Source organism: Cebus imitator, unplaced genomic scaffold, assembly GCF_001604975.1.
Source record: "Cebus imitator isolate Cc_AM_T3 unplaced genomic scaffold, Cebus_imitator-1.0 Scaffold30, whole genome shotgun sequence".
NCBI classification, from domain to species: domain Eukaryota; kingdom Metazoa; phylum Chordata; class Mammalia; order Primates; family Cebidae; genus Cebus; species Cebus imitator.
The window spans coordinates 2,386,751-2,411,154 of NW_016107345.1; the positions used below are offsets into that span (position 1 = coordinate 2,386,751).

General features: G+C 33.9%; 1 protein-coding gene across 1 annotated transcript in view; it reads left to right on the forward strand.

Moving 5' to 3' along the window:
* The window catches only part of SLC25A36 (solute carrier family 25 member 36), a 36,178-nt gene that overhangs the window by 1,728 nt on the left and 10,046 nt on the right, over positions 1–24,404 (forward strand). The window contains exons 2-4 of the mRNA XM_017523719.2: positions 10,686–10,850; positions 13,716–13,793; positions 17,291–17,391. Coding sequence (XP_017379208.1) covers positions 10,686–10,850; positions 13,716–13,793; positions 17,291–17,391 — 344 coding nt within the window. The remainder of the gene's footprint in view (positions 1–10,685; positions 10,851–13,715; positions 13,794–17,290; positions 17,392–24,404) is intronic.

The following is a 24,404-nucleotide window of genomic DNA, read 5'->3' on the forward strand; positions in this document are numbered from 1 at the left end:
GCAACCTCCGCCTCCTGGGTTCAGGCAATTCTCCTGCCTCAGCCTCCTGAGTAGCTGGGATTACAGGCACGTGCCACCATGCCAAGCTAATTTTTTTGTAGTTTTAGCAGAGACGGGGTTTCACCATGTTGACCAGGATGGTTTCGATCTCTTGACCTCGTGATCCACCCGCCTCGGCCTCCCAAAGTGCTGGGATTACAGGCTTGAGCCACCGCGCCCGGCCTAAATCTTTTTTTAAAAAAGTTCGTAGTTGTGTAGATGCTCTTGAAAAGTAAAGATGCCATGCAAATAATTGTAATTAGATCTGTATCACCTGAAGCGAGGAGACCGCAGATGTTGTCTACCAATATTGTAATTTGGATGAGAAATGGACACTTTTGATTGCTTCATCTATAAAATTAGGAGGTTGTATTATAGGATCTCTAAAGCTCCTAACATTTCTATTACTCTGCGTTCAGGATTCATGTATCAAGTTTTGTTAAAAATGGGGCACACTTATATTTGAAATACATGTTAGCTTGATTGCACCAATTTCCCACTTTGGATTAGAATCATCATTTTGCTATAAAAAACATGTAAATATAGGTTTTCTGGTTAGCTTTTTCTTTAAGAATAGGAATGGGAGGTTTTTGTAGCATCTAAACACGCAGATTAGGTGCTCCATCCCCCTCCCCCTCCCCAGTCTAGCATATGTAGTTTATTTAGGGAATTAAATGAGATTGGTATGTAGGATCTGATACAAGAGAGGTTGCTCAGCCGTGTAATTTCTCTTGCTTTGCATCTCGATTTTATTTTTATATGTGGTTACATAAGTGAGTTCGGTAAACACACCTTTATAAAGAAAGTCCATTATATTTTAAAAGAACCAAGAGTAACATTTCACAATGGTATTTAATCTTAGGCAAGGGTTTTCAGAATATGGACCCTTTGAGTTGTTTTTCTGATAAGTAAAATTGTAATATTCAAATACGTTTATCAGAATCCCAGATTTCTAATAGCCGAGCAGCTGTATTGTTAAAGCCGCAACATTTGAAACACCAGCACTGGACCTTGGTTCTGGGTTAAATACTCACATGCATATCTCGCGCTTTGTTTAAGACACCCTTTGATCCCATTATGCTTTTGCCAGAGTTAATATTCAGAGTTTGTAAGGTCAGGGGTTAGGTTAATTGAGTTACGGAAGCATATCACGGCAGCCTGTAAAAAAAAAAAAAAAAAAGATGTAAATATGATTTAATTTTAGCTGTACCTCTAATACTGTATGTCTGTATAGAGAGATGAAAGCAATATGAAATGTATTTTAAATAAATACTTCAATAGAATTATACATTGTCTAGTTGTATCAGCTGCATATATCTACAGAGGCAGCTCATTTTTTTCTATTTGAGGGAGAGATTGTCTCATAGCTATATGCCTTCAGACTTTAAGTGGATGAAGTTTTGTTTTTTTTCTGTAGCTTCTATTACAGTGAGATAATGTGTGTACTAAGTAAAATCAAAGATTATCTAAGAACTGTATTTTTATATCCTAGAGCTCATTAATTTGCTTGCTCATTTATTATTTATTCAGTAAGAAGCGCCCATTTTGGTATAGTCAATGGTATTTGTTGTTAAATTATTTCACCTGTTTTATTGAAGATCAGGACAGAAGTAGAATACTTAAAAGTATAATTCATGTGGTTTATTTCCATTTCACTCTGTCCATATTTTTATTAGTCCCATTTCCTTAATTTTTACTACCTCTCTTTTTCCTCTGTCTAGCTCTGTTTAAGCTGCTATTACAAAATACCAAAAACTGGTGGCTTATAATAGCAGACATTTCTAACAGTCCTGAAGGCTGCAAAGTTCAAAATTAAGGTACCAACAGGTTCTTTGTCTGCTGATGGTCTACTTCCTCATAGAAGACACTCTCTTGCTGTGTCCTCATGTAATAGGAGAGACTAGCCAAGATCTCTGGTATCTTACAAGGGTACTAATCCCAAATGTCAGGGCTATAGTCTCATGACCCAATCACCTCCAAAGTGTCTACTCACCTTGGGATGTGTGTAGGATTTCATCTTACGAATTTTGGAGGAGACAAACATTCAGATATCATCCTCCCCTTGTTTTCCTTCTAAAAATACATTCTGTCATTCTTACTAATGGATTGCAAAACTAAGGGAAGTTTCTTATCCTGTTGGAGAATATTCTTAAAGAAACCTTTTTTCTGTAAATAGGTAAGTGTAGCACAGCAGCTACCATTTTTCCGTAAATGGATTAGTGTAGCACAGCATTTGGGGTCAGGGACTCTTGGGAGTTCTTGAGACCCTTCTTGTGGTCTGAGAGTTTAAAACTATTTTCATAAAAATACTAAGACAATATTTGCACAAATATGTTGACATTTGTCCTGATGGTACAAAAGCAATGATGGGTAAAACTGCTGATGCCTTAGCATGCATCAAGGCAGTGGCACCAGACTGTAGTCATTTCACCTTCAGGTACTTGCAATTAAAAAAACAAGAAAGGCCAGTTTAACTTAAAGAATGCTCTTGGAGGAGTAAAAAAAAATTACTAATTTAATTAAATTACAACCTTTGAATATTCTGTGTGACAAAATGGGAAATAGGCATAAAGTAATTCGGCATGCTGAAGTGTGGTTCTGCATTGTTTCAATTGCAGGCTGCACTAGCTTCTCTTTTTCATGGAGACCCATTCTTACTTAAAAAAAACAATTAATAGACTGACTACCCAGACTTCTATATTTAGCAGACATTTTCTCAAAAACTGAAGGAAGTAAGCCTTTTTAAGGAAAACCACTGATAGCATTTGTTACCAGTGATAAAATTCGAGTTTTCAAACCGAAATTATAATTTTTGAATTGACCCCTCTCCCCCGCAATGACAGCCTTCCAATAACTAAGGATGTTTCTAATGAGATGGTGATAGTAAGTAAATGTAAGTTTTTTAATACTGTGTAATAAAATGTATTGGAAGACCTGCAAACCCAGTGAACCAGTATTTTTCAAATGATATATATATACATATATATATGTATATATATATGATGTCATAGAGTCAAGCATGGGTAAAAGAGTCATTCAGATTTTAAAATAGACCAGTGGATTTTAATATAACAGTACGAAAAGTTTACTGGTATAGTTCAGATTCTACATTGCAACTAACCTTTAAGAACCTACCACTTGTCCAGTTTTAATATAGTATTGAAGAATATCGACAAGTATCTAAAAAGGGACTGACTTGTCTAGTAAGTGTTATGATTACTTTTCACGTTCTAGTGAAGTACCCTTTACTAGTACATTCACTGGTAAATGTTAAGTGCTATGGGGGGAAAAAAGTGGTGTACCTTAAAGGGCTATGGTGAGAGGGCACTCTAGTGCTAAATAGAATGATGATGAATCTTAATGGGAAGATGACATTTGAGCAAAGACTTGGAAGGGAGGGAATTGGTTATACAGAAGGAACTAGCCCCAGTAAGAGTGAGATAATGAGGCAGATATGACCAGAATGATGGAGCCTTTTTAGGCCTTTAATGGACTTTGACCTTTTCTGTTGAAATGGGAGGAGTCATCATAGAATTTTTAAAGGCTAATTGGTCTCTGTTAGACTATGCATGGGGTAGGGGCAGAAGTGGGGAGTTGATTTGGCTGTTTCAATAATCCACTTGATTGATAAAGGTGATTCAGACTAGGTTGGAAGCAATAGACATTGTGAGAAGTGGTTGAATCCTGGTTAGACTTTGAATGTGAAGATAATAAGATTTTGACATACTGATTACAGAGTGTGAGAAAAAGAAGAGTCAAGAAAAACTCCAGGGTTTTTAGTTTGGTCACCTAGAAGAGTGAAATTGCTGTCAGCTGAGGTAGGCAAGGTTGCAGATGGAACAGAGTTGGTGCAAGAGGAGATCAGAAGTTCCCTTTTAGACATGGTAAGTTTGAGAAGTAGAAAGGTCAAGAAGCTGATTGTTTAAGTGATTGGATATACTAGTCTGGAGTCCAGGAAAGAGGATTAGACTAGAAATATACATTTAGTAGTCATTAGAACATATGTGGTGCCATAAGCCTAGTTGAGATCACTAAGGGAATGAATATAGAGAAGAAAGGACCACGAACTACCACCTGGGGACTTCGATAAAAGAGATCAGGAGAAGAGGAGGAAGGAGAAGAAGAGGAACCAGCCAGGTAGACATCATATTGACCAAGAAAATACATGGTATCCTGAAATCCGAATGAAGCAAATATACAATATCTAGAAGGGAGTAAGGGATCAACTGTCAAATGTTACTGTCATTTAAGATGGCTGAAAGCTGTTAACCACTGAATTTAATTGAGGACCTTTGGTGACTTTGATTAGTAATTTCCAGAGTCGGGGAGTAAAAGTCTGATTGGAGTAGGAGAGAAATTAAAGACAACAAATAGACAGTCTTAAGGTTTGCTGTAAAGGGTAGCAAAGAAAGGGGGAAATTTGATAGGGGAAATTTGTAGTAAATCTACCACATTCCCTGAGCCTATTTTCTTCCTATAGTGGTTTTTTGTTTGTTTGTTTGTTTGTTTTTTAATTCTTCAGTCTGCTATCTTACTATTTTTCCTTAAAACAGTAAGCACTTTGGGGCCCCCAACAAAGGCCTTGGTCTTTCTTTCAACACCTGTTTGTACAGAGAGTTTTGTTTCTATTTTTTTTTTTTTTCTTTTTTTTTTAAACCAGCCTCGGTTACACTGTACATAGCTTTACAAAAACCAAAAAAGACTCTAATAGCAAAGCATATACAACTGCGTCTTGGGCAGCTTGTTTCCATGCTTCTATGTTTATGTAAGTTGCTAAAATTTTCAGAATTACTAGTCTTGATTTTGCCTTATCATTCAAAATAAGAATAACCTGTTAATTTTTTCCTGCATCAGAAACACTTCCTGTACTTAGAAAAAGCTGTTTTATTCTTAACCATGCATAGCTGACTTTTCATAAGTTAGTCTTTCAGGTATATAGATGTCCATCATCATTTCAAAAACTTGTATTGTTTCTTATATTGTTTCTTGTCTAAACACTGAAGCTTCAGAGAAAATACTTACACAAATGTACTATCAGATAAACAGTTTTTGGTAAGACTTCCTTAATGATTTGCACAGAATTTCAGGGACAGTCTACATGGTATTTTTTGTTTTGTTTTGAGACGGAGTTTTGCTCTTGTTGCCCAGGCTGGAGTGCAGTGGTATGATCTTGGCTCACTGCAACCTCTGCCTCCCAGGTTCAAGCAGTTCTCCTGCCTCACCTTCCTGAGTAGCTGGGATTACAGGCAGCCACCACTATGCCCACCTAATTCTTTGTATTTTTAGTAGAGATGGAGTTTCACCATGTTGGCCAGACCTTCTGACCACAGGTGATCCACCCACCTCGGCCTCCCAAAGTGCTGGGATTACAAGTGTAAGCCACCGCGCCTGGCCCAACCTACAAGTTTTAAGATTGAAAAACTCCTTATGTTTGGCTGACATTTTAAAGAAACCTCATCTTTAGTGATTGATATTTCTTAATTTGACTAATGCCCTAAGTGGATCACGGCAGGCAGAAAAATAAAATATTTTAACCTAGTCATCTTGCTTTATAAAACACTCCTTAAAGTTAACAAAATGAATTCTAAAGTACCTTTTTAAATAATATGCACTTACAAGCATTGTGGACCTTATCTGAAAATATTTTGTCTGTCTGCCTATGATCCATGCATACTCAAGCAGTTAATATTGAGGACATATATCTGAAAGTCACATCTTGGTATCCTAGTTCTTTTCCATGACATGCCCTTTCCTGAGCAGTATCCAGAAGTGCCTTGGATTTCTTCCAACTATGGCTAGTAAAAGTCCTTTTAAAGCCAGGGGAGCAAGATCCAGTGGCTCAGCAGCTTAGGACTATCCAGTTGATGGAGTTTTATGTCTGTGTACATGTACCTGTCCTAGGGATTGATGACTGGATATGAAGGCTGAAATTCATATGCTTGCTATTCATATTCACTTAGTGAAAATTCTTTAGTGATAACCATATTAAACAATTTTAAGTATTTTATAAAATCAATACATAGCTATATGATTATTTAACTCACCAAGCCATCTTGGCCTTCTCCTATCTTTAAGATATAAGACGTTTACCTATAAAATGTTAAATGAGCATTAATCCAGGTAGTTTCACTACGAACATAAAGAACATGAAGTTATTTCTAATCTGGATATACCAGGAGCATAGTGACATTTAACAGTGCTGGATTTTTGGTGTTACAGAGTAATGAACTTATGCCCTTCTGCTACAGTGACTATTCTCTCTTTGGAATTATTTGCTAATCAAGAAAACATATAGAACAAATGAGTGACCGTTTTATAGAAATAATTTTGATTTGTAACTTTTTAAACCTAGTAAAGCAGCCATCCTTGAACTGTGTTATTAATAGCAAGTTACATTGGCCACACCTTGCAACTGATGTCATCCATATCACTGATCAGAGGGAAGTAAGACCAGCATGAGTGCCTGCTTCCACTCCACCATTTTTTCCTCTATTGCTTTTTCTTGGTTTTCAAATTAATATATTGCACATCATCTTTCCATTCTGGTAGATGAGGATTTAGTTATATTGTACCACTCTCTGTTTCCCCTTTCTTTATATCCTGTCAATATATAATTCGATGCAGTTTTTGTTAAATCAGTAGTTAGTGCTTACCTTATTGTGACAATACAAATATTGTTCACTGCAGAGCTAAATTGTCTATTATGTTGACCTTTTCTTTCTTGAATAACTTCATTCCTCCCCACCCCATGCTGCCCCTGAAGTTAGTAATTGCCCCCATTTAAAAACTTTTGCTTAGTTATGTGAGTACCGAACATTTGTTTTCATTTTTCCCGGAGATTTTTGTCCCACTGAATTCTGTCATCTTAATCCTATCTTGGTTGTTTTGTTTTGTTTTTTTCCAGGTCTGACATTTGGCTATCATCTTAGGGCTTCTTTCTCTTTCTTGGGTTAGTCTGTTCCTACATTTGATTTCCTCCCCCACTTTCCCACCATCTTCTTTTAGTTTAGTCTCTTAATTAATTCATGGAATACATCTTTTAGTTAGCTGTGTAAGAAAAGGGTATGCAGTAGGCAATTTCTTGAATGCTTCTTTTTCCCAGATGTATAGTTTGGTTTGGTGTAGAATTTTAGGGTAAGTAATCTGTAGTTGTCAAGAAGTGTGATGCTAATCTGGTCACTTTTCCTCTGTTATGTGACCTTTTTTCGTTCTGGAAGTTGCTGAAGTCCTTGAAAGATTGCAGTAGTGCATCTTGGTGTGGGTTGTTTTTGCATCCTTTGTTCCTGCTAAACCTGAGCTCTGAAAATATTGAGTTTGTGTACTTCAGAGAATTAGCTTTCTGCCCAGGAATATAGTTTTATCCAGCATGTATCTCTGTGTGTGTGTGTGTGTGTGTGTGTGTGTGTGTGTGTGTGTGTGTGTAAAAGGCATAGACACTGGGCATCCTACCTTTGCCATGCAGCCTGTGACAGCAGCCAGTCCTACTGTTCTTTGCCCTTAATTATTAGGCCTCAAAGCGATTCTGCAGGGCAAAACTCTGCTGCTTTTTGGTATTTCCCTCTGCATGCCTTTCTTTCTCTTTATTAAGTTGTCTTTCCTGTTGTCCTTATTGGTTGAAAACTTGCAGCTGCCAATTTCTCTGAGGCTCTCTGTTCTTCTGGCATATTCCTTTAGACAGTGAGGTTTTTGACATGGAAAGAAGATAAATCTAATGTAGTTCATCCAATCTTTATTGAAGCAATAGTTTTGTTTTCTACATCAATTCTGGTTTCCAGTGTATATAGTAATTATTTTTAAATTGCAGCAAGAGAAATGCCAGAGTGTCACCCCTATACTATACATCTGTTGCATTCTATAATGTAAAACTACTTCAGGACAATCTAAGTGCTTGTGCATATACCCACTTATGCCACCCCCACCTCTGTATTATCTGTCTGTTCATTTATTGAGTCAGAGTCTCACTCTGTTGTCCAGGCTGGAGTGTGCAGTGCTACAATCTTGACTCCCCCCACCTCACCCTCCCAGATAGCTACGATTACAGGCATTCACCACCGTGCGTGGCTAATTTTTTTGTGTATTTTTTTTTCAATATATATTTTTACAGTAGAGACGGGGTTTTACCATGTTGGCCAGGCTGTTCTCTAACTCCTAACCTCAAGTGATCCACCTTCCTTGGCCTCCCAAAGTGCTAGGATTACAGGTGTGAGCCGCTGTGCCTGGATTTTTGTGTTTGGTTTTTTTTTTTTTTTTTTTTTTTTTTTTTTGGACGGGGTCCTCTTTTTTTTTTGGTTTTTTTTTTTTTTTTTTTTTTTTTTTTTTTTTTTTTTTGAGACAGGGTCTCACTCTGTTGCCTGTGTGGGAGTGCAGTAGTGCAATCACAGCTCACTAAAGCCTTGACCTCCCAGGTTTAAGCAATCCTCTTACCTTGGCCTCCCAAGTAGCTGGGATTACAGGTGTGTGCCACTGTACCTGGCTGACTTCTTTCTCCTCTCCTCCCCTCCCCTCCCCTCTCCCTCTTCTTTTCTTTCCTTTCCTTTTTCCTTTCCTTTCTTCGATAGGGTCTCACTGTGTTGCCTAGGCTACTCTCAAACTCCGGGACTCAAGTGATCCTACCACCTCAGCCTCTGAAAGGCTGGGATTACAGGCATACGCCATCATGCCTGGCCAGTTTAGATTCTCATGTATTTTTCTTGCTGAAGTGGTTTTTAAGTTATAATAGTATTTATCTTGTCTGTTGGTCTGGCCACAAAATATTTATAATACTTCTATGACAAAATTTCATAGTTATTATTATCAGTAATAGAGACACGTAATTACAAAGCTAGTATTTATTCAGCACTTTCTTTGTGCAGCTTTACAAAATACTTTATGTGGGTTATATCATCTTTACAACAAGCATGCAAGGCATAAGTATTGTTTTTACCTGTTCTTGTTTTATTTTCGTTGCATAGTATTTATTTTCTTGGAACCAGGAATGACTGAGTAGAAATCATGGTTTTATGTGCTCACATTGCTTTTTGTTTTTGTTTTAATTATAGAAGTAATTCATGTTCATTGAATACATCTTTTAGAAGTAATTCATATTTAAGAATACTCTTTCTTAGGTTTTACAGAATATAAAATCAAAACATGTACATGTTTATTATAGATTTTGGGCTTGTTGGGTTTTATGTTCAATAAATTTACAAAGTAAATACACTAAACAGTTAAAAAGAAATCATGCAAAGCCAAATTGAAATTATTATGGATTGCCATAAATAGATCACTGTTGTAATGTGAATATTGTATGAACCAACCCACAGGTTCTTCTGAGTTCTGCATTGCATATACTCCAAGTACACTGTGTGATGATGACTCATCTCTTTGACCACTTAGCCCTCAACTCTTATCATAAGTAAATTTATGGCTTCTATTTAAGATTCTCCTTGTGATCTTACATGTAATTTAGTTTTAAGTCTATTTTATAGCTGTTTGAAAATAACTTTTCCTTAAGTATTGAGGTCTTTTTAAGTTGTACTTAATTTTGTTTCAGATTACCTGTGACCGTACTACTTTTTGTCCAATTTTGCTGAAATCTGACCATCTAATTGTGGTTTTGACATTTTCATTTTGGGGCTTAAATTTTTTTAACTGCCTGTTTAGAGCTATCAGTGGAATTTTTTGAAATAGTAAGCTTATTTATCCTTGAATGTTTCACATAAATATATTCAGCCCCAGGTAGTTCATATATTAAGAATTCCTACTAGTTTTCACATATTTTTCAAGTCAGATTTGTCAAGGTATCATTTATATACAGTAAAATCTACCGTTTATTAAATGTATACAGTTTATTGACTGTTGGCAGATTTATAAAGTCCTTTAAGCACTGCTATAGTCAGGATATTGACTGGGCCCAATGGTTCATGCCTGTAATCCCAGCACTTTGGAAGACTGAAGTGGGAGGATTGCTTGAGGCTAGGGATTCAAGACCAGCTTGTGCAACATAACAAGACCCTGTCTCAACAAAAAATTTAAAAATTAGGACAGCATGTTGGCGTGTGCCCGTAACTCCAGCTACTAGGGAGGCTGAAGCAAGAGGAGTGCTTGAACCCAGGAGTTCAAGGCTACAGTGAGCTATGCTAATGTTACTGCACTCCAGCCTTGATGACAGAGCAAGACTCTATCTCAAAAAAAAAAAAGAGAAAGATATTGAACATTTTTCATTATTCAAAGAATTCCCCCATGTCCCTTGCAGTCACTTTCTTCCCTCTCCCCTACCCCTTGGAAACCACTGATCTCATTTCTTTTCCTCTCATTTTGCCTTTTCTAGAATATCATAAAAATGTCTGCTTCATGAAGGGGATAATTTTTTTAATGTCAAAAAATAAAAGCCTTTTGTACCTAGTAATAGCACCTATCAGTTGAAGACTTCAGCAATTATTCTTGCCAGATAGTTACTAAGCTGTGTTCATTTTAGTTACTGAAGGTGTTGTATGTAATCAAATAGTGAAAACTCTTAAAAATTTGTTTAGTCATCTAAACATTAAAAATTATAAATTTTAGTATGTTGGCAAAGCTCCAGATATCCATGTGAATTACAGTTCTGGGCATATATGTACTAACTTAAGTAGATAAGCTTTGTCCTTTTTTTTTTTTTTTATTTTTAGATGTGGTGGTACAGTGGGGGCTATTCTGACATGTCCACTGGAAGTTGTAAAAACACGGCTGCAGTCATCTTCTGTGACACTTTATATTTCTGAAGTTCAACTGAACACCATGGCTGGAGCCAGTGTCAACCGAGTAGTGTCTCCTGGACCTCTTCATTGCCTAAAGTGAGAGCATAGTATTCATGAGTCTTTTTTAGTTTGTTTGCCTAAGTGATTTCTAGATGTTTGTTTACTTATATTCTGCCACATTTAAAAAGGTTCTTTATAAACCTAATTACAGAAATTACTCTGACTTATAAGGAATGATAATCCCTAATGGAGAACAGTTAGATAATATAAAATGTAATTTTATTTCCAAGTCATTTGTATTTAGAATATTTCTTTTTTGTATTTTTAATAGAACAGAGTTTCACCCATATTGGTCAGGCTGGTTTTGAACTCCCAACCTCAGGTGATCCGCCTGCCTTGGCCTCCCAAAATACTAGGATTACAGGTGTAAGCCACCTCGCCCAGCCTGTTTTTAGAGTATTTTTACATTTATCCAGTGAATTTTTTTCTAAGGCTATTATAAGTATTTTATTTTGGATTATTCATTTACTTTGGAAATGTGATAATGTTTAATGCTAACTCCTTTTGTGTATGTTTTTAATGTTCCAAGTACTCACAAGTAAGTATATCCAATTAATGATAATCTGTGATTTTTGTGTAACATAAATACAACTGAGTCTTACAGCAGAGTTCTAATGCTATTCAGGATTTGTTTAACATTTCCTGATGGTTTGAAAAAGATTTGTTTTTACATTTTCCCATACTTTGTTATGTTGCAATTGGATTTGAAATTTTTGAAAACTATTAAAATCAGGTTTTGCATGTTTATACTTGTAAATGACTGAATGCCTGTGTCTGCCTTATCAGCTCACTGTTTGAACTTAGTTCAGTACTGTTTATTTTGTAGTAACAAATAAACTCATTCTGTGTATTTACCTTTGTTACTAAAAGATTTCATCAACCTTTTCTTTTTTAAAACTTGCTTACATAAGTACGTGAATAGGTATGAATGGGTAGAATAAAATTGATAACAGTTTTGGATTGAAATGCCATAGTTAGGCCGGATGCAGTGGCTTATGCTGGGTGGTAATCTCAGCCCTTAGGGAGGCCGAAGCAGGTGGATCACCTTGAGACCAACCTGGCCAACGTGGTGAAACCCCTTCTCTACTAAAAATACAAAATTAGCCAGGCATGGTGGTACACACCTGTAATCCCAGCTACTCAGGAGGCTGAGGCAGGAGAATCACTTTAACCTAGGAGCAGAGGTTGCAGTGAGCCGAGTTCGCACCACTGCACTCCAGCCTTTGCGATACGATGAGACTCCATTTCAAAAAAAAAAAAAAAAGCCATAGTTATAAATACTTCTAATTTATAATAGTAAAAGGATTTTAATATCATGATTTTGATATTTACTACCACTGATTGCCTCTCCTTAAAATTCTTCTTTTGACCTCTGTAATATAAATTCTCTTTTTCAGTGGTTTTGCCCTCTCTTCACATGAACTTTAGTAACCCTTTTGGGCTGTGTTTTAATTCCTCAGTTTTTCAGGCCCTCTTTTAAGCTCTTTATATATTAATTTACTTAATCCTCATGATAACCAGTAAGGGGGTACTGTTCTTTATTTACTGCTGATGAAACTATGAGAGAAAAGTTATTTCATTGTCTTAGAGTTATCAGTTACCAGCATTGGGCTTCATACCTGAGAAGTCTGGCCACTCAGTTCACGCCTTAAATTAACCATTAGGCCCAACTACCCTTCAGTAGATCACTCTTAAGCAGGTAGATGTTTGAGAACTACCTGGCCTAGTCTGTTAACTCTGAATTAAAATACCTACTCTTCACTTTCTGTTCCTTCTCATTGCCAAAACTTCATTTCATAACTTACTCCAGGAAAGCCTTCTGTGACTTAGACATGGCTCTCTGTTCCTTTCTCTGCTGGGTATATTTGTATCTAGGTTGTATAGTATTTGCTTGTTAATATGGTCTGTTAATTAATTGTTACGTTATAATTCTTTTTACCAAAACCGAACAGCAAATTTCTCAATGTCAGGGGCCTCACCTTCTTTTTTTCATTTACTTACTTTTTCTAGTTATAAACAGGTAACTATATATACAGTTAAGTACTTAGTATAGCAGGTGTTAACTGAGTGGCAGGAGAAATAACAGGCCAACCATTCTAGTACCCTAAGTGACATTAGGGTAATAGATTCTGCTACAGCATTTCAGTGGAATGGGGATGAGGTAATACTGCAGTACTAAGGAGTATTGTCCAATATTGAGTAAAAGACCTCAAAACCAGGAAGGAACTACATTTCTAACTGATGTGTGGTTATTAAGCTTTCAACTTGCTGGTAAAGATAGTAAAATTAAGGAAATCAAAGATAAGAGTAGCATGATCATATGAAAATAATGTAGAAGTCTTTATTATTGTGTCAATCTTTCAGGAAAGAATCCGAACAGACTTAAAAAAATCATTACTAGTAAATCTATTATCAATATTAAACAATTTATGTTGTCATAAAAAAAAAAAGTTTTTTTTTTTTTTTTTTTTTTGAGACAGAGTTTCCCTTTGTCACCCACGCTAGAGTGCAGTGATGTGATCTCGGCTCACTGCAACCTCTGCCTTCTGAGTTCAAACGATTCTTCTACCTCAGCCTCTCGAATAGCGATTACAGGCATGCGCCACAATGCCCAGCTAATTTCTATATTTTTATTAATAACGAGGTTTCACAATGTTTGCCAGGCTGGTCTTGAACTCCTAACCTCAAGGAATCTGCCCACCTCAGCCTCCCAAAGTACTGGAATTACAGGCATGAGACACTGCACCTGGACACAAATTTTTAATAAATAAGGAAGACTCACCAGAGAAGCATAACATTATAATACAAAATACCGGATTTAGACTCTAACTTTATTCATACAAAGTAAATAAATTACCAAACTTTGAAGGGTATTTCTAATATAATTTTTTTCTCTTTCAGGGTGATCTTGGAAAAAGAAGGGCCTCGTTCCTTGTTTAGAGGATTAGGCCCCAATTTAGTGGGGGTAGCCCCTTCCAGGTAAAAAAAAAAAAAATGTTTAAAGTTAAGCAGATTATGGCAGTCTCTTTTGTTTCAGCATACCTGGATTTAATCATATACAGTTAAATTTATAAATGTGGTTTTCAGTGTTTATGGGATGTTAAAATACTTCATTTTCTTTTTAAGAATTTCAGATGCTAGCCAGAACAAATTTATATAATAAAGTAATGTTTGGTGATAGAAATGGTACTGGATATTTTGAAGATAACAATATTTCAATACTGTTGGAAATTAACAGTAGTAATACAAATACAAAGGCTGTGTTTCATAATGTAAGGGAGAAGGTATAGTATTTGCATTAAATTATTGATAGTCTTATAACTGGGGGAGAACAAAGAAGTATGGCATGTTATAGCTAGAAGTTTAAGGAAAACTGTATTTATAGATAGGCATTTTAAATGTTAAAATTCTGTAGGTGGACCTGAGATTTTTGGGGGAGATGTTGTAATCACAATATTGAAGATATTATATATCTTTATATTACATAGATACAAAATTAGTAATATTTGCAAGCTAAATCTGGAAACACCCTTGTAGCTGGTGGCACTGTATTGAGTCTTCTGGGGAAATGACAGTATAAGCAATACTCTCATCTGACCATAGGAGTTAGAAGAATTTGAGGGTGCAGAATTGGAAATCTACACAGGGCTAAGCCTTATTTTGAGATAAGTGTTTGGCAGATTTGTGCATTTAACTAAACCAGCTTTTGCATGTCAAAGAATTTTGTCTCTAAGAAAAATAAGCATTCTTTTAAATAAGTATTTTCCTTGGGCCAAAAGGCATTTAGGGTATCTCAAATTTTTCTACTTTTCATAACTATCCTGCTCTGCGCTCTGCCTGAAGTTAGTGCTCCTTTCTCACTTTCAATATAGAAATTAAACTTCAAAGAAACAAAATGGAAAAGTAGAACTAAAGGACTAGGAAAGATGTCAGGGCCTAGAACAGGGTTGAAGAAAGGGACAAAAAGTGTGAAAACATGAGAATTTGTGTATCATTGAAGGGCAATATGTGATGTACATGGCCTTTACCATAATAAAAAGGTAGCTAATCAAGGAAGATGCTGAAGAGATGTCAGGGTGAGAAGCATAAAGACCTATGGTGTAACAAACAGGTATCAGTAACCATCTAAAAGGATGGGCATGGCACCATGTGTAGGTGCAAAGGACCTCATAGTAAGATCATTGTGAAGCAGTTTTTATACAAAGTCAAAAGACAGAGAACAAGCAAAAGAACTAATAACTTAAAGGAACAACCAAAGGAACTAGCAGTAAAAAAGGGGAAGATCTGGAACTCTTAAAACTAAGTCATTTTTTGGCTTATGGGGCAAACCAAACAGATAGAATGGTTCCATTCCCTATGAAGGAAGCCAAAAGGACATGAAAACATCACTGTCATTTTTCTCTGACACTGTTGTATCTTAGATTGTTAATCTCTTCCGTGATAGAACGCTGCAAAATTCATATTTAGAGTGAAAACGCTTTCTACATCCAAACCTTGTACCAGATCCATGTCTTGGTATTTATTAGGTTTCAACTTTTTATGGGTTCTCTTCTCTAAGAAAATAACCAAAATTGCATCCTAATTATTAAAAAAAAAAAAAAAACAACTTTAAGGAAAAGAATAAAAACACCAAATACAGTGGCTTATGCTTGTAATCCCATCTTCTTGGGAGGCTGAGGTGGGAGGATCATGTGAGACCCGTAATTCAAAACCAGCCTGAGCAACATAGGAAGACTCTGTCTCGTTTAAAAAAAAAAAAAATGTATAGCATAAAGTTTCTACCCTAAACACATCACCTGTCACCCTGTGTACCTTCCCAAACACTCACACTTCTCATAGATAACCACCATTAATAGACAGTTCATGTATATTCTTCTAGTAATTTTTCTGGGTGATCATATACATAAAAATGTGTATACTTGCTATGTATTACACCTTACATAAACTCAATCATACTAAATGTTTAACCTAATTTAACTTGAAGTTTTTCCATGGTAATTTGTGTTTTTTAATTGTATAGTATTCCATCATTAATAAACATTTCCTTATTAACATTTAGATTTTTTAGATTTTCACTGTATAAACAATGGTTCAATAAACATACCTAAACCTTTAAACACTTTAGGAAATATATTTTCTTAGGATCACTACCTAAAATTAGGATTTCTGGATAAAAAGACATATGCATATTTAAGACTAGTGAAAATTGCCTTACTATAAAAAGGCATACTAGATTTTTATTCTTTATCCACATCCTTACCAATGCTGGCTACTGTCCATCTTTTTTTAATACTTACCAAATGGACCGAAAGGGATTTTTTTCACTGTTTTAATATGTATTTATTTAATTTTGGTACAGTCATACTTTGTTTCTTACAATTTGTCATTTGTATAAATCTCCTGTGAATTGCCTGTATATATTTCATGGCCACTTTCTCATTAGGATTTCTTTTTTTCTTACTGATTTCTGGAAATGCATTCATTGTTTATTCCTCTTCCCAGTTTGGTATCAAGTGTAATTTATGTTTTTCTTTCTCATAAAGTAGAATGTTTCATTTTAAGTTATATCAATTTTCCTTTTTTCTTAAGCGCAGTAAAAAAGGTACAACAGTGAAATTCTCCTCGTTTGTACTTGTCTACTCTGTTATTGGATAAGTAATCAGGATTGTTGGAAATAACATGATATTTTATATAGCAAGCAAATAATTCAAAGCGTGGGAAGTTAACATAGAGGAGGTGGCGGGGAGGCATCAAATCGTAGTCAGTAAGTTAACAATGAGGGAAATAATTTAATTTCATTCAGTGTTTACAGACATTGGAAAACATAGGCTGACACCTGATGGGTCTGGTTTCTTTTGTTGTAATTGTTTTGTCTCTTTAAAGATAACGTGAATTACTGCATGTGTAGAATGAATTAGAATATACCACAGTATCTTAAAGTTGTTGAGCATATACTTTAATCAATTGGATCTGCTTTACCTTCTTCTCCCCATCAAAAAATCATATGTTAAATGCCCATACCATATCTACTTATCTCCAGTAACTATTTAGCCTTAGCATTGCACCAGCCATACAGCCTTATTCACTCATTTAGTTTCTAAACATCATCATCTTAAATACTTTTTGTTTAAATTAGTTATTTTCTTTTTTAAAAAATTTTCCTTTTTTTGTTTTATCTTCTTGGATACCAAGTTTCAGTGAGTTAAGTGGCTATCAGAGTATTGGACAGGCGCCTCTTTGTTTGTGGATGAATGGTAGGAACTTTACATTTGATACTGTCTTATTTTAATGAGTCAATACAAAAAGTACTTCAGGGTATTTGTGAAATGTGTAAATCTAATGTTACATGAGAATATGGCTAAGACTTTGTTTATGGTTTTTAAATTTCTCCATTCTAAAATTATGAAGTTCAATTTATATTTAAATCTTATGCATGAAGAACATGCTTATTGATAAATCTAAAATCTCTATTTTAGAGCAATATACTTTGCTGCTTATTCAAACTGCAAGGAAAAGTTGAATGATGTATTTGATCCTGATTCTACCCAAGTACACATGATTTCAGCTGCAATGGCAGGTATGAATGTATGATATTAAAAAACAAAAAACTTTCTGAAACCTAGAGGCTTTATATTGAATTATAAGTTTGTATTGAAAAATTGATGATTAATGTGCTTTTCATTATTAGATGGTTTTTACATTTATTGATATAAAACAAATTAGGTATATGTAAAGTCTTCATCAGGTGACATTTTTGTAGTTAGGAGTTTACATGCTAGGGTACAGGTAAATATATTTATATTGCCTTGTGTAGTCCACTGAATGTTTAGTGATCATTGTTAATAGTTTTAAGAATCCAACCATAATTACAATATAAATAAATTATGGAGCTATAATTTACACTTCTCAATTTCTGTTAGTGCCTTTTCCCTTTTTGCTGCATGTTTTGGCTTCTGTCTGAAATGTGTCGGCAATTCTTGGTAAAGTATTCATTTTGTCCTGTGCTGAAATGCTGAAATTTTTATGAGTGATAAATTATTGATAATTCACTTACTATGTGTATGTTTTTAAATTGTTTATTATTCCACGTAAATTACACTAGATAGTACCTAAAATTTAGACACTGGCTGTGTGTACATGCTTACTATAGAAATGTTTCCAGGAACTCTCTTTTTTTCTGTCATCACTGATAAGTATATATGATTCTGAATTAAAATAACTAGTTTTAGGTCTTTGCACTGCCGTAAAGATAAGCAGTTGGAGGTTGGTTTGACCAGTCTCATTCTGGAATCATTTGCTATTATGCATGTTGGACAGAGCCATCCATGAACTTTGATTTCCAATAGAAAATTCTCTCCAGTATCTAAAATGTATTGCGTATTTACCCGTATCTCACATTTTCAAATTATACTATGACTTTATAAACTGCAGCTGCATTCATCAGCTATTGATCAATAAATTGAGTGTCAATTATGTACTTAATAATGAGTGAGTGCCTTAAACTGTTAAACACTTTCAGTTTAGAAATAAATTGAATCCATTTGACCTATATACTTCATGAAGTAAGTTTGAAATACAAATTTCTGAAAGATCGATAGCCCCCTCATATTACAAATTGGTTTTAAGGCTTTTTATATTTAATGATTGTCGATTGACTCACCGAAGCTTTAAAACTGGAAGAGGCAATCTAAAGGTCAAAATGGTGAAATTACTCTGATTTACCAATAAGGAGGCCTTGGACAATTTATGTAATTTGCACAAACCTGTGTTAGTTTACTCATGGAATGAGTCAGGTGGTCTACATAGATTTGGATTTTGAAAATTAGTTCTTTGATTTAGTGTCATAGAGACTATGTTGTTACAACTAGAATTATTTTTAATGTAATTTTTACAGATGTTGAATATTAATAGATAGGATTTTTCCCCTATGAATTTGATTGGATATAAGGTAAAGGTTGGTGGCCAGTGACAAACCTTATAACCACTCTATCAGGTTCTTTAAAAATTTATTTCTGAATTATCAGTGATTATGTTTTTGGCTTTTAACCTCAGATAATTATAAAGAAATGTTAATCTTATTTGAACGAACTGAAATCTAGAAAGTAGATGAGCAGCCATTTTAAATTGATATTTGTTATATCAGTATTGCAAATGTAGAGGTTCAGAATATCTTTATTTCCACTGGAACATCTTATTTCATTAGAGTAGGTCATCAGAATTTATTACTGTGTTTGTATCGCATTGCAAAGAATTTCGGAATTGTCAGTTTGCACTTTTTTCTCAAATGTGTACAAATGTTGATATGTAGTTTGTTTTTATCTGTATATTAATACCATTTCCCAACTTGAATTCCTTGAGTTTTGGTAAACTGGTAGTCTCAGACTTGTTCATAGATTATACTGCTTGAATTTGTTTGCAGTTACATTTTTCTGAGAATTGTGCTTTCAGAGCTTCTATTCATGAGCATTAACATTTAGCTTTGCAGTTTTATACATAACTATATGGTGGGTAAAACCGAATGGTCCAATGCAGACTTATTAAGGTAGCCTTTTGCCCCCTTTGTTCTTGAAATAATCTAGACCAGATTACTCGGGGGTTTTTTAGGATTATTTTTGTAGGTCTAAATATGAATAAAGATTTGGGAGTATGAAGTACTTAAAGATAGTTCTGGGAAAATCATTTTTAACTGTCTATTTTAAAGGGAAAAAAATGCTAACCTTGTCACTTTAGTACACAAAAACACACTAAAATAGACCGTTAATGATACTGTCTGCAAGATTTTAGCACACCAAATAGCACACCCATTAAGGATTTATAAGACAGAGTGTATATGTAATTTTTATTCCAAGTGACCTTTCAATTCATTTTGCATTTTATCCATATGAACTCATGTTTAAGTTAGATACTAAAAATGTACTTATTAAAAGGAGAGTTTATTTAAAGTGGATCTTTTTATTTGTTGTAGTGCACACTATAGAATTTGTAAGCCTTTAAAATTGAGTTATAAATTTTCATGCATTAAAGTTTTTCCATTTGTGAGGATAATCAAATTAAATAATGTTGACTCTTAATATTTTGCCTGCCTGTTTTTCCTCTTACACATGACTTTTGACAGACTAAATAAATCTTAGCTATTCAGGGTATCTATTTTCTTGCCTGTATATTTTGTTTAAATTAACTGTATATTCCTCTGTATACACACCTAGGCACAGATGTATGCAAAAAAAATTTATTACTTCTTTCTTTATAGTAATTCCCAATTTTTAAAAGATTTTATCTGGCATGTATATACTTTTATATACAACATTATAAATGTACAGGAAATGAATTCTGATTTTAATTGGATTATATATTCATACAGTTACTTCTCAGTTTTTAAAATACTTACATTTATTGAATGTTTCCTACATACCTAGTGGGTTTGATTTGCTTACAGTATACACTGTTATTTTTCAATTTATGTTTTTCTATTAGATTTAAACTTCATTATAATAAAGGCTTTTACTCATTAAATACAGGTATTGTCTTGCATTTATGAAATATTTTTAAACAATATTTTATTTGTCCATGGCAGTTAATTCAGCCAGATGGATGGTTGGACAGATGTTTTGTGTGTTTGTGTGTAAACATTCTTCCTGTTTTTTGTTTTGTAGAACACAAGAAATTAAATACAAAATAATGCAAAATATTTCATAAATATGGATGTGCAATATTACTGGCCATAGTGCAAAAGGTGAAAGGTACTATTGTAGCAATATATACTTTATTTTATTAAAAATTTATATAAATAGCTCCAAAATGAAGTTACTTGAATATTCTGTTGGGCTTTTTTTTTTTTTTTAAGATTTACTAAGTAGGCTGATTGTTAAAGAATAGAAATTGTGTTTTCAGCTCCTTAATCATAGTAGATAATAGTGGTAGGAAAATGGGACGTGATGATCCCCTCTAAATATTCCCTTTTGACAAGGTTAGCATTTTTTCTTTAAGGCAGAATTGATCTTCTTTTAGGTAAGTATTTAGATTCTGAAACTGCTGCAGATGGCAGGATTTTCAGTACTCGGTACATTTTTTTAAATGGCCCATTTTGATATTTCTTTTTTTTAAACTTAAAATTTTCAAAAAAGTTAGATCTCACAGTAAATATTTCTCAAATCCTTCCAATGGGATTCAGTTTGTACACATGTTTCTGATGAGGTCACTGCTTGTTGTTATGATACAGAAAAGCCTGTGTCTATTTTAGGCATTTACTGTACATTTCTCCCGAGAAAAGAGTGAGATCGTGTCATCTCATGCTCCCCATCCGCAGGTCACTTCCTGTAGAAATATGGACTAACTTAAACCTCGTGAGTACTGATCTGAGCATCTCTTGCAGCCTGTAGTATAAGAAACACACCCTGGGATTTTGTAATAGCTGTGGAATTAGAAGGCGGGAAATTAACTTTTATTTCCTGAATTTGTGTGTGCATTGCGTATTTTATAAAGGCTAAGTCTGATCCCATTATAATATTCCTTCTAGAAGGAAGAAAGATAACTTTCAGTCATCATGTAATAAAAGCCTGGGGTCTTCAGCTTGGCCATAACAGCCTTGACCCCCAAAGAATTTGTTAACTATATATATATATATGTATTGCTATAAATGATATTATACTATCTTAAAAGTTTTAGACAAAATCATAGTTCTCTTTGCTTAGCATAACATAATTTAAAAGCCTAATACAATGCTTTCCATTCTTTTGTCTTTTGATACTTGGCTTTCTTAGAGCTTTTTTGCAAAAAAACTAAATAAATAAATAGATTTTAATATCATTACTTTGCAAATAAATGCAGGATAAGAATATATGGGATCTTAGCTGTTTTAGTTTTAATTACTTTAAAAAGTAGTATTAATACATTTCTCTTAGGAGGTTAGGTGGGCTTTGTTCTTACAGAAGTTAGTTGAAATAAAAAGTACTGAAAATGCAACACTACAGGTATCACTCACTTAATGAAAACATTTTCAGCAAGTTTAAGCAGAATTTTTCTGTTAATCTGGTTTTTAATTGGTTGACAACTATCAAATGGAGTCTTCAATAAAGCAAAACTTTTAAAATAGTTTTTTTTTTTTAATGTTTTTTAAGCTTTCTAATACGCTAACCACCCTACTAACAATATGGCCAATATACTGGCACTTTGCTTTAACTGACTGTGGAACAATATTAGTTCTTCTTCACTTACAAATGGATCCCTCATGTCATCTTAAGTTCATTTTAATGTTTCACTGGGTGCTCAGAATCTTAATATAAATTAGCATGTTATCAAAATGTCACAAAATTAAAATGAAAAATAAAAAGTAATAGGCAATTTCTAAATTTCAGGGGCACCATTCCCAGTATCTTTGTGTGCGTTCGTCTTATAAGTAGTACAAAGAATGTTTAGCTTTGGCTAACCTCAAATTGCCTTACCATATATAATGCTAAGTTATGATAAATTTTTGTTTTATTCCATTGGCTTTATTAATTAGATTAGTAGATTATATTTATTAGATGTAATTAGTCTAGTAATGTCTATTTAGTTTGTTAAAGTGTCTTTGGTTAGGAGAATAATAGCATAAAACTCAAGGACCTGAGTTTTAAGTGGTAAAAGGCTAATAGCGGATTGTGCCTAGATTATTTACCTACCTATATTTACCATATAACCTATGGTTTGCTTGCAGTTAGGCTAGTGTCTTTATTAAGAGCTAGCTCTCATTAGGAGAATTGAGCCAGAGCAACCGTAGTAAACATAGCTTGCTGATAATAGCAATTACATAGGGATAAGATGACATTCTCTCACTTACCTAAATTTTAATGTGTCCTGTTACATAGGTTAATTTGTGCTTGGAAATGAGTTTTAGTTAAGTGAGAAATACCTGTTGTTTGCTTTCTGACATTATACTAATATGTACAGAGAATAATTTATAATTTTGGGATCTTTAAAAAGTTTTATTCCTAACATTTACAAAAATTTATTGTATTGTAAAGTTTTTTATGTATGGGTTTTTTTCCAGCCTCAAAATCTTTTGTGACTTGGAAGAGTATTATGGACAGAAGCTTGGGTATTAACTTTATGTTTTTAGAAATAGAGCTTTTATTTAAAAAAAAAACCTTAGGTGCCCATCTTCTTTACAAATAAGCATAATAAGATGAATGAGAACTTTCACCTAGATTGGCTTTTTTTTTTTTAAGTTTGATGTAATGATTCCCATTTTTAAGCTTTTAAAATTCAATAAAAAGCAAATTGTTTTTCTTAAGAGTTCTACAAAATGATTAATAAAAATTATTGTTAGTAATGCAGAATATTTTGTTGGTTTATGCTGCTTAGCAGCTTTTTACTAATAAACCCTTAATTTTGCTGTACAGACATTCAGCTAATACAAATATTTAAGTTTATAAAACAAGGATCATTAAATTGGAGTTTTACCAGAATATTGATGTCTGATTGCTTTAAAATATAATTTGAATATCCTAGCCTTTTCACTTAGAAAAATGAGGTTCAAAAGAAGAAAAAAATAATACTCTACCACTTTGTTCTCAGTTAAGCTAGAACCATGCAAGAAAAATATTTAAACTGGACTGATAGTTTTATGTTTTTCTTTTCATTTCTTTTACCAAAAATAGATGCATGAAAAGAACCTTTTATTTAAAAAGATGTTCCTGGCAATCTGCTCAACACTTTAAATTTTATCAATTTAGTACCTGCTGATGCGCCTAAAATTCTTGGTCCCATTCTAGTTTTATACTTATGTATGTAGTATTAAAAGCACTTAAGAGAAATGTAGACTATGTAATCTTTACAAAAGTATTAAAGGAGTTATTTAAACGGAATTTTTGCTCTATTTATCTTGTTTGCTAAATAGATTTAATTGGAGCATCCATCTGTGTAACATCTGGCTATTTCTACAGTGTTAAAACAGTGGGTGAAGGAAGTAAAATTTGAGTTAACCAGTTACTGACATAGAAAAGAACCTTGTGAGACCAAATTCAGCTTTGTAAACAATTTAGTCTAATTATTTTGCATATGTAGATAATACCTTTGAAAGCCAAGAAAGGTTTATGATTGGATCTGTATATCAATATTAATTTTTTTAAAAATTATTCTTAAGTACATTATAGCACTTCTGTTCCTGTAAGTACTTTACTCATCTTAAATATAGTGATCATAAGCTACCTTTATAAAAATAATGTGCTTGACCTGCTAGTATTTGATAGGAATATTAAAACAGTTAAGATCCTTAAACATTTCTGCACATAAGTTTTTATTGAATTTAAAGGCCAGTTGAATAAATGTAGCTTAACGTGAGTAGTTATATGAAGTCTGTGTAAACTAAAACCCTGTTTTGTGTAGATAGAGCAATCTTTGTAAGTTTCTGTCAAGACTGTATTTAGTGTGCTATTTTTCCATAGCTAGGAAGGTGGCAAGTAAAACATATACAGTAGCCTAGAAACAGACTGTTCCAGGTAGATCTTAATTTACTACCTGGAATGAGCCATCTTAGGTGACCACCATTTTGCACCAATACTTAGTACATAGTACTTTACTTTTAAAGTAAACTAGAGCTGTCTTCTACCCTGA